This window comes from Callionymus lyra, chromosome 5 (assembly GCF_982586985.1).
Source record: "Callionymus lyra chromosome 5, fCalLyr1.hap1.1, whole genome shotgun sequence".
NCBI classification, from domain to species: Eukaryota; Metazoa; Chordata; class Actinopteri; order Syngnathiformes; family Callionymidae; genus Callionymus; species Callionymus lyra.
Window position 1 is genome coordinate 718423 of NC_141822.1, and position 11831 is coordinate 730253.

An 11831-nucleotide genomic window follows, 5' to 3' on the forward strand; every position below is an offset into this window, starting at 1 on the left:
GAGACACACAAGTGTGTTGAAGACACAACTTTGTTCATCCAGAGACACACAAGTGTGTTGATGACACAACTTTGTTCATCCAGAGACACACAAGTGTGTTGATGACACAACTTTGTTCATCCAGAGACACACAAGTGTGTTGATGACACAACTTTGTTCATCCAGAGACACGCAAGTGTGTTGAAGACACAACTTTGTTCATCCAGAGACACACAAGTGTGATGATGACAGAACTTTGTTCATCCAGAGACACAAAAGTGTGTTGATGACACAACTTTGTTCATCCAGAGACACACAAGTGTGTTGATGACACAACTTTGTTCATCCAGAGACACACAAGTGTGTTGAAGACACAACTTTGTTCATCCAGAGACACACAAGTGTGTTGATGACACAACTTTGTTCATCCAGAGACACACAAGTGTGTTGAAGACACAACTTTGTTCATCCAGAGACACACAAGTGTGTTGATGACACAACTTTGTTCATCCAGAGACACAAAAGTGTGTTGATGACACAACTTTGTTCATCCAGAGACACACAAGTGTGTTGATGACACAACTTTGTTCATCCAGAGACACACAAGTGTGTTGATGACACAACTTTGTTCATCCAGAGACACACAAGTGTGTTGAAGATACAACTTTGTTCATCCAGAGACACACAAGTGTGTTGATGACACAACTTTGTTCATCCAGAGACACACAAGTGTGTTGAAGATACAACTTTGTTCATCCAGAGACACACAAGTGTGTTGAAGATACAACTTTGTTCATCCAGAGACACACAAGTGTGTTGATGACACAACTTTGTTCATCCAGAGACACACAAGTGTGTTGATGACACAACTTTGTTCATCCAGAGACACACAAGTGTTGATGACACAACTTTGTTCATCCAGAGACACACAAGTGTGTTGATGACACAACTTTGTTCATCCAGAGACACACAAGTGTGTTGATGACACAACTTTGTTCATCCAGAGACACACAAGTGTGTTGATGACACAACTTTGTTCATCCAGAGACACACAAGTGTGTTGAAGACACAACTTTGTTCATCCAGAGACACACAAATGTGTTGAAGATACAACTTTGTTCATCCAGAGACACACAAGTGTGTTGAAGATACAACTTTGTTCATCCAGAGACACACAAGTGTGTTGAAGACACAACTTTGTTCATCCAGAGACACACAAGTGTGTTGAAGATACAACTTTGTTCATCCAGAGACACACAAGTGTGTTGAAGACACAACTTTGTTCATCCAGAGACACACAAGTGTGTTGAGATTAACATCAGACTCTTTTGTTGCTGCAGATCATCCACTTCCTGTGTGTGAGTGTGTGTGTGTGTGTGTGTGTGTGTGTGTGTGTGTGTGTGTGTGTGTGTGTGTGTGTGTGTGTGTGTGTGTGTGGGGGGGTGTGTGTGTGTGTGTGTATGGGTGTGTGTGTGTGTGTATGTTTAGGTGTGTGTATTTTTCAGAATCTATTTTAAAAGATACTTTAATGTCATCATATCATAGTATTTTTCAGAATCTATTTTAAAAGATACTTTAATGTCATCATATCAGAGTATTTTTCAGAATCTATTGATAAAAGATACTTTAATGTCATCATATCAGAGTATTTTTCAAAATCTATTGATAAAAGATACTTTAATGTCATCATATCAGAGCATTTTTCAGAATCTATTGATAAAAGATACTTTAATGTCATCATATCAGAGTATTTTTCAAAATCTATTGATAAAAGATACTTTAATGTCATCATATCAGAGTATTTTTCAAAATCTATTGATAAAAGATACTTTAATGTCATCATATCAGAGTATTTTTCAGAATCTATTTTAAAAGATACTTTAATGTCATCATATCATAGTATTTTTCAAAATCTATTGATAAAAGATACTTTAATGTCATCATATCAGAGTATTTTTCAGAATCTATTGATAAAAGATACTTTAATGTCATCATATCAGAGTATTTTTCAGAATCTATTGAGAAAAGATTCTTTAATGTCATCATATCAGAGTATTTTTCAGAATCTATTGAGAGAAAAGATACTTTAATGGCATCATATCAGAGTATTTTTCAGAATCTATTGAGAGAAAAGATACTTTAATGTCATCATATCAGAGTATTTTTCAGAATCTATTGATAAAAGATACTTTAATGGCATCATTTCAGAGTATTTTTCAGAATCTATTGATAAAAGATACTTTAATGGCATCATATCAGAGTATTTTTCAGAATCTATTGATAAAAGATACTTTAATGGCATCATTTCAGAGTATTTTTCAGAATCTATTGATAAAAGATACTTTAATGGCATCATATCAGAGTATTTTTCAGAATCTATTGAGAGAAAAGATACTTTAATGTCATCATATCAGAGTATTTTTCAGAATCTATTGATAAAAGATACTTTAATGTCATCATATCAGAGTATTTTTCAGAATCTATTGATAAAAGATACTTTAATGGCATCATATCAGAGTATTTTTCAGAATCTATTGAGAGAAAAGATACTTTAATGTCATCATATCAGAGTATTTTTCAGAATCTATTGATAAAAGATACTTTAATGTCATCATATCAGAGTATTTTTCAGAATCTATTGAGAAAAGATACTTTAATGTCATCATATCAGAGTATTTTTCAGAATCTATTGAGAGAAAAGATACTTTAATGTCATCATATCAGAGTATTTTTCAGAATCTATTGAGAAAAGATACTTTAATGTCATCATATCAGAGTATTTTTCAGAATCTATTGAGAGAAAAGATACTTTAATGGCATCATATCAGAGTATTTTTCAGAATCTATTGAGAGAAAAGATACTTTAATGTCATCATATCAGAGTATTTTTCAGAATCTATTGATAAAAGATACTTTAATGTCATCATATCAGAGTATTTTTCAGAATCTATTGAGAGAAAAGATACTTTAATGTCATCATATCAGAGTATTTTTCAGAATCTATTGATAAAAGATACTTTAATGTCATCATATCAGAGTATTTTTCAGAATCTATTGAGAAAAGATACTTTAATGTCATCATATCAGAGTATTTTTCAGATTCATTTGAGAGAAAAGATACTTTAATGTCATCATATCAGAGTATTTTTCAGAATCTATTGATAAAAGATACTTTAATGTCATCATATCAGAGTATTTTTCAGAATGTATTGATAAAAGATACTTTAATGTCATCATATCAGAGTATTTTTCAGAATCTATTGATAAAAGATACTTTAATGGCATCATATCAGAGTATTTTTCAGAATCTATTGAGAGAAAATATACTTTAATGTCATCATATCAGAGTATTTTTCAGAATCTATTGAGAGAAAAGATACTTTAATGTCATCATATCAGAGTATTTTTCAGAATCTATTGATAAAAGATACTTTAATGTCATCATATCAGAGTATTTTTCAGAATCTATTGATAAAAGATACTTTAATGTCATCATATCAGAGTATTTTTCAGAATCTATTGATAAAAGATACTTTAATGTCATCATATCAGAGTATTTTTCAGAATCTATTGAGAAAAGATACTTTAATGTCATCATATCAGAGTATTTTTCTGAATCTATTGATAAAAGATACTTTAATGTCATCATATCGGAGTATTTTTCAGAATCTATTGATAAAAGATACTTTAATGTCATCATATCAGAGTAGTTTTCAGAATGTATTGATAAAAGATACTTTAATGTCATCATATCAGAGTATTTTTCAGAATCTATTGAGAGAAAAGATACTTTAATGTCATCATATCAGAGTATTTTTCAGAATCTATTGAGAAAAGATACTTTAATGTCATCATATCAGAGTATTTTTCAGAATCTATTGAGAAAAGATACTTTAATGTCATCATATCAGAGTATTTTTCAGAATCTATTGAGAAAAGATACTTTAATGTCATCATATCAGAGTATTTTTCAGAATCTATTGAGAAAAGATTCTTTAATGTCATCATATCAGAGTATTTTTCAGAATCTATTGAGAGAAAATATACTTTAATGTCATCATATCAGAGTATTTTTCAGAATCTATTGAGAGAAAAGATACTTTAATGTCATCATATCAGAGTATTTTTCAGAATCTATTGATAAAAGATACTTTAATGTCATCATATCAGAGTATTTTTCAGAATCTATTGATAAAAGATACTTTAATGTCATCATATCAGAGTATTTTTCAGAATCTATTGATAAAAGATACTTTAATGTCATCATATCAGAGTATTTTTCAGAATCTATTGATAAAAGATACTTTAATGTCATCATATCAGAGTATTTTTCAGAATCTATTGATAAAAGATACTTTAATGTCATCATATCAGAGTATTTTTCAGAATCTATCAGTAATAGTTTCGTAGATTCTTCTCTCATTACCGTAACTCCTTCACAAAAGCGCAAGTTTTTTAAAGTTGCGTCAGGATGTCAATAATCCTGCTGCTCATTATCATGTCAATGTGTTGCTCAACGGTCGAGGCAGAGAACATATGCATGTGTATGCAGGAGAGACATCTCCCCCTTTCTTTATCTCTCTCTTTCTTTATTCTTTATCTCCCCTCTATTTATACATTTCTCTCTCTCTCTCTCTCTCTCTCTCCCTCCCTCTCCCTCCCTCTCTCTCTCTCTCTCTCTCTCTCTCTCTCTCTCTCTCTCTCTCTCTCTCTCTCTCTCTCTCTCTCTCTCTCTCTCTCTCTCTCTCACTCCCCTCTCTCTCTCTCTCTCTCTCTCTCTCTCTCTCTCTCTCTCTCTCTCTCTCTCTCTCTCTCTCTCTCTCTCTAGTTTCTGCTTCAAGTCTCTCATGAATCCTCAGACAGTTGTTGTGGATTCAGACGCAGATCTGTGGGCGGGACTTCCGGTGCGGGATGAGACTCACCTGGTCACGCAGGAGTGAGAAGAGAAGAGAAGGAGAGAGAAGAGGTGAAGAGAAGAGAAGGAGAGAGAAGAGGTGAAGAGAAGAGAAGGAGTGAAGTGAAGAGAAGAGAAGAGAATAAAGAAGGAGAACAAACTGACGCGGCATCTTTCTTCTCTTTCTTCATCTTCGCAAAAGACTCTCAAACCGGATCCACGTTTGAAGAAGTTTTGATGTTTTGACTTCACTTCCTGTCGCGCGGAGGATGTACCTGCTCAGGTGAGCTCGAGAGGAACTTGAAACATTTAAGAAACATTTGAAACCACTTTTAATTTGATGTTTTTCTCGCAGGAAGTTCGTGTTTGTTCTGTTCGTGCGTGTGTTTGTGTTCGTGCGTGTTTGTGTCGCTTCACCTGCACCAGGTGAGTTTGATTCACGTCAACATCTCAGCCGCCATTTTAACGAGATGTTAACGAGATGTTTCCTCAGACTGTGAAGGTTGTGAGTCTGAGCAGGACCTCCTGGAGCAGATCCTTCCAGACCAGGACCTCCTGGAGCAGATCCTTCCAGACCAGGACCTCCTGGAGCAGATCCTTCCAGACCAGGACCTGAGGCGCGGAGACGCGCTTCTGCCTTTTACTGGACTCACGCACAGTAAGACACGCACGCACACACACACACACTGTTATTGTTCACGCACGTACAAACACAATCACACCTTCAGGACAAAACTACAGCAACAATAAAATGTTGATTAAAATGATTCGGAGATAAAAGTTGTTTTTATTCTTTATTTATGTTTAAACTGTTGGTTTATTTTTCTACTGAAGTTTATTTATTGACTTTTATTGATGTTTAAACTGTGTGTGTGTGTGTGTGTGTGTGCGCGCGTTTGTGTGCATGTGTGCGTGTGCGCGCAGCATCACACTCACTAACAAGGGGTCAAGGGTCAAACAAACACTGCAACAGATGAAGTCAGTGAAGGTTGTTGGTTCGACTTCTCTTCCCCAACAATGTTGTGTTTCTGCTACTTTCCGTGTTTGTTGTGAGTCTGGTCGTGTGTGTGTGCGACGCTCAGGAATGTCCAGATGGTTCTGGTTGTCGTCTGACCTCTGACCTCTCGCAGGCGCCCAGCAGAGCCGCTCGTGCTGCAGGAACGGCGGGACCTGCATCCTGGGCAGCTTCTGCGCCTGTCCGGAGCCCTTCACGGGCCGCAGCTGCGAGCTGGACCGGCGCCTCAGGTGAGTCCAGCTGACCCCTGCTGACCCCTGCTGACCCCTGCTGACCGGCGAGACCCGGTGCTGACCCGTGCGGACCGTGTGTGTGCAGGAGCTGCGGCAGGATTCCTCACGGCCAGTGGGTCCAGAAGGGCTGCTCGTTCTGCCGCTGTGGCTTCGGATCTCTGCACTGCTTCCCTCACGTCTTCCACAAGGACTGCGGTACGAATCCTGCTCACTCGGGTCAGAACCAGAACCTCGCAGCCAGGAGCGGAAAAACAACTTTGGGATTTAACATCCAATGAATCGAATGCACCACATAAAAACGTAATTTTTAAAGTCAAATAAGTACAATAACAATAAAGTCAAATAAATATATTACAAATAAATGGATAAGTTTAAATAAATGTCAATAAAGTCAAATAAATATATATAAAAAAAGGCAAATAATATATTAAAAATAAAGTCAAATAAATACAATAAAAAGTCAAATAAATACAATAAAAATAAAGTCAAATAAATATGTTACAAATAAATGGATAAGTTTAAATAAATGTCAATAAAGTCAAATAAATATATATAAAAAAGGCAAATGATATATTAAAAATAAAGTCAAATAAATACAATAAAAATAAAGTCAAATAAATATATTACAAAAAAATGGATAAGTTTAAATAAATGTCAATAAAGTCAAATAAATATATAAAAAAGGCAAATAATATATTAAAAATAAAGTCAAATAAATACAATAACAATAAAGTCAAATAAATATATTACAAATAAATGGATAAGTTTAAATAAATGTCAATAAAGTCAAATAAATATATAAAAAAGGCAAATAATATATTAAAAATAAAGTCAAATAAATACAATAAAAATAAAGTCAAATAAATACAATAAAAATAAAGTCAAATAAATATATTACAAATAAAGTAGAATTATTAAAAAATGGATGAATTTAAATAAATAAATAAAATGAAAAAAGTGACATGTCCATCAATGTTTGTTTATAAAGATCACACACCTTTGAGAAGCCACGCCCCTCACACACACCTTTGAGAAGCCACGCCCCCTCACACACCTTTGAGAAGCCACGCCCCCTCACACACACACCTTCGAGAAGCCACGCCCCCTCGCACACACACCTTTGAGAAGCCACGCCCCCTCACACACACCTTTGAGAAGCCACGCCCCCTCACACACACCTTTGAGAAGCCACGCCCCCTCGCACACACCTTTGAGAAGCCCCGCCCCTCAATATGGTTCCGGCACAAACCTGTTGTTTCTCCACAGACGTGGACGGCGAGGTGCTCTGGTTCCACTCGTCCGCGGCCTCGACTCTCCAGGACCGGCTCTGGACTGTGTTCGCCCTGATCTGCTGCTTCTTCTTCGCCTGCTGGACGGAACCTTGACGATCCATCGACGCCAACATTTTCTTCCAGTGGAAGTTTTTCTGGTGTTTGTCGTCGAAGTTGTACATAAGATTTCTATGAATCCACTCGAAGGGAAATGTTTTCATCTTTAGAAGAGTTTGTTTTTCTTTTGTGTGTTTAAACGCAGCAGATGTGAGTTTCTTATCTTGAAATGTTTCTCTTATCTCGAACTGTTTCTTATCTCAAACTGCTTCTTATCTCGAACTGTTTCTCTTAAACAAACGTTTCTTCACTGAAGCTCTGACTCGTTACGTTCGATGAAGAAGTTCTCGTCAAACAAAAAGTTCCAGACAATTAACCGATAATTTGGTGAAAATTCTTGAGTTTTAGCAAAGTTTAGCTTCATGGTTTCTTTTTTGAAAGTTTGAGGTTTGTTTGGTTTGACGAGTAATAAACACGTTGAACAGAAGATTTGAGTGTTTTTCTTGTGGCTTTAGATCTACATCTTGATCCTGTTTTTCTTGTGGCTTTAGATCTACATCTTGATCCCGTTTTTCTTGTGGCTTTAGATCTACATCTTGATCCTGTTTTTTTTGTGGCTTTAGATCTACATCTTGATCCTGTTTTTCTTGTGGCTTTAGATCTACATCTTGATCCTGTTTTTCTTGTGGCTTTAGATCTACATCTTGATCCTGTTTTTCTTGTGGCTTTAGATCTACATCTTGATCCTGTTTTTCTTGTGGCTTTAGATCTACATCTTGATCCTGTTTTTCTTGTGGCTTTAGATCTACATCTTGATCCTGTTTTTCTTGTGGCTTTAGATCTACATCTTGATCCTGTTTTTCTTGTGGCTTTAGATCTACATCTTGATCCTGTTTTTCTTGTGGCTTTAGATCTACATCTTGATCCTGTTTTTCTTGTGGCTTTAGATCTACATCTTGATCCTGTTTTTCTTGTGGCTTTAGATCTACATCTTGATCCTGTTTTTCTTGTGGCTTTAGATCTACATCTTGATCCTGTTTTCTTGTGGCTTTAGATCTACATCTTGATCATGTATTTCTTGTGGCTTTAGATCTACATCTTGATCCTGTTTTCTTGTGGCTTTAGATCTACATCTTGATCCTGTTTTCTTGTGGCTTTAGATCTACATCTTGATCATGTATTTCTTGTGGCTTTAGATCTACATCTTGATCATGTATTTCTTGTGGCTTTAGATCTACATCTTGATCATGTATTTCTTGTGGCTTTAGATCTACATCTTGATCATGTATTTCTTGTGGCTTTAGATCTACATCTTGATCCTGTTTTTCTTGTGGCTTTAGATCTACATCTTGATCCTGTTTTTCTTGTGGCTTTAGATCTACATCTTGATCCTGTTCTCCTCGAACATCTTTATCCTCGTCTTCGTTCTCGACGTCGATGAAGAAACATGAACGTGATGCTAACATGCTAACAGCAGTTCGATGCTAAGAGAAATAAACAAGATTCAAGATTAGAATCTAAAATATTGAACATTGACTTTCAAACATAAAACTGAAATAAAATGAAAAACTGTTTCAAGTGAGAAAATAAACTTAAATGATCTTATAATGTGTTTGTGTCGTTTACACTCTTGTGTTTATTTAGTGTCTAAACAACAAGGAAGTGTCTCGCCTTCATACTCTGAGCTGCTCTAGTAGAAGAACTTACATTTCTGCTTCTAACTCTTCACTCGCTTCTTTCATTTAAAAATTCTTACTTTCAGATCTATTCATGGTCAGACCTTCATGATCTGATCCAGACTTACACCCCAGCTCGGGCTCTGAGGTCTGTGGATCAGAATCTACTGATGGTTCCTGAACTTCAGGACCAGAGGAGAGAAATCCTTCCAGACTGTTGCTCCTAAGCTTTGGAACCATCTCTGTGTTTGATGATCTACTGACTCCTTCAAGAAACATCTGTGTTTGATGATCTACTGACTCCTTCAAGAAACATCTGTGTTTGATGATCTACTGACTCCTTCAAGAAACATCTGTGTTTGATGATCTACTGACTCCTTCAAGAAACATCTGTGTTTGATGATCTACTGACTCCTTCAAGAAACATCTGTGTTTGATGATCTACTGACTCCTTCAAGAAACATCTGTGTTTGATGATCTACTGACTCCTTTAAGAAACATCTGTGTTTGATGATCTACTGACTCCTTTAAGAAACATCTGTGTTTGATGATCTACTGACTCCTTTAAGAAACATCTGTGTTTGATGATCTACTGACTCCTTCAAGAAACATCTGTGTTTGATGATCTACTGACTCCTTTAAGAAACATCTGTGTTTGATGATCTACTGACTCCTTTAAGAAACATCTGTGTTTGATGATCTACTGACTCCTTTAAGAAACATCTGTGTTTGATGATCTACTGACTCCTTCAAGAAACATCTGTGTTTGATGATCTACTGACTCCTTCAAGAAACATCTGTGTTTGATGATCTACTGACTCCTTTAAGAAACATCTGTGTTTGATGATCTACTGACTCCTTCAAGAAACATCTGTGTTTGATGATCTACTGACTCCTTCAAGAAACATCTGTGTTTGATGATCTACTGACTCCTTCAAGAAACATCTGTGTTTGATGATCTACTGACTCCTTTAAGAAACATCTGTGTTTGATGATCTACTGACTCCTTCAAGAAACATCTGTGTTTGATGATCTACTGACTCCTTTAAGAAACATCTGTGTTTGATGATCTACTGACTCCTTCAAGAAACATCTGTGTTTGATGATCTACTGACTCCTTCAAGAAACATCTGTGTTTGATGATCTACTGACTCCTTCAAGAAACATCTGCGTTTGATGATCTACTGACTCCTTTAAGAAACATCTGTGTTTGATGATCTACTGACTCCTTCAAGAAACATCTGTGTTTGATGATCTACTGACTCCTTTAAGAAACATCTGTGTTTGATGATCTACTGACTCCTTTAAGAAACATCTGTGTTTGATGATCTACTGACTCCTTCAAGAAACATCTGTGTTTGATGATCTACTGACTCCTTCAAGAAACATCTGTGTTTGATGATCTACTGACTCCTTCAAGAAACATGTGTGTTTGATGATCTACTGACTCCTTCAAGAAACATCTGTGTTTGATGATCTACTGACTCCTTTAAGAAACATCTGTGTTTGATGATCTACTGACTCCTTTAAGAAACATCTGTGTTTGATGATCTACTGACTCCTTTAAGAAACATCTGTGTTTGATGATCTACTGACTCCTTTAAGAAACATCTGTGTTTGATGATCTACTGACTCCTTCAAGAAACATCTGTGTTTGATGATCTACTGACTCCTTCAAGAAACATGTGTGTTTGATGATCTACTGACTCCTTCAAGAAACATCTGTGTTTGATGATCTACTGACTCCTTCAAGAAACATCTGTGTTTGATGATCTACTGACTCCTTCAAGAAACATGTGTGTTTGATGATCTACTGACTCCTTCAAGAAACATCTGTGTTTGATGATCTACTGACTCCTTTAAGAAACATCTGTGTTTGATGATCTACTGACTCCTTCAAGAAACATGTGTGTTTGATGATCTACTGACTCCTTCAAGAAACATCTGTGTTTGATGATCTACTGACTCCTTCAAGAAACATCTGTGTTTGATGATCTACTGACTCCTTCAAGAAACATCTGTGTTTGATGATCTACTGACTCCTTCAAGAAACAACTGTGTTTGATGATCTACTGACTCCTTCAAGAAACATCTGTGTTTGATGATCTACTGACTCTTGATTCTCTGTTTATGTTGATCTTTAAAAGTATATATTTTTATTGAATATTGTTTTGATAGTTTAAGTTCTTTGTGACTCTGGTCTGGAAAAGTTCTATACATTTAAATGACTATTTTAAATGACGCCATTCCTCCCTCTGCAGGTGAGAAGTGATACTACACGTGTGATTGTCTCAGCAGGAAACTTTAATCCTGTTGTTGCTGCTGAACATGATCAACCCTGTGACCAATAGGGTTATCTCTCCTCCTCCTTCTTCTCGAGGCTCAGCAGGAGGTCTCAGGATCTTAGTGAGAACAATGTTGAACATCTTCATCCTCGTGAGACAAGATCCACACTTTTGTGAAGCAGGAAGTGAAAGAATTAAGTAAGTAAGTAATAGTAAGTAATATTTATTTATATAGCGCTTTCCCAGACAAGGGTCACAAAGCGCTTTAACAATCAAAACAATACTCAAAAAAGTACATACTTTAAAGATCAAGATAAAACTGAGAACAACACAGGAGTTCCAGAAATTCAAGGAAAAGCCTGAACAAATAGAAACGTCTTAAGATGTTTCTTGAAGGAGTCAGTAGATCATCAAACACAGA

The 11831-nt window shown here is 36.0% G+C and overlaps 1 protein-coding gene across 1 annotated transcript; it reads left to right on the top strand.

Annotated features, from left to right (window-relative positions):
* The first annotated feature begins 4895 nt into the window (after positions 1-4895).
* tdgf1 (teratocarcinoma-derived growth factor 1) lies at positions 4896-7927 on the top strand. Its single transcript, XM_087792292.1, has 6 exons — positions 4896-5156; positions 5229-5299; positions 5367-5531; positions 6004-6118; positions 6207-6316; positions 7388-7927. Exons 1-6 carry the CDS (start codon positions 5143-5145, stop codon positions 7504-7506), a joined length of 594 nt encoding a protein of 197 aa, XP_087648418.1. The 5' UTR covers positions 4896-5142; the 3' UTR covers positions 7507-7927.
* The last annotated feature ends 3904 nt before the right edge of the window (positions 7928-11831 follow it).

Bases quoted from the DNA above. Each gene is read 5' to 3' on its own strand.
- tdgf1 (XM_087792292.1), top strand. The intron at 5,300-5,366 runs GTGAGTTTGATT...ATGTTTCCTCAG, and splicing joins TGTCGCTTCACCTGCACCAG to ACTGTGAAGGTTGTGAGTCT. The intron at 6,119-6,206 runs GTGAGTCCAGCT...GTGTGTGTGCAG, and splicing joins GAGCTGGACCGGCGCCTCAG to GAGCTGCGGCAGGATTCCTC.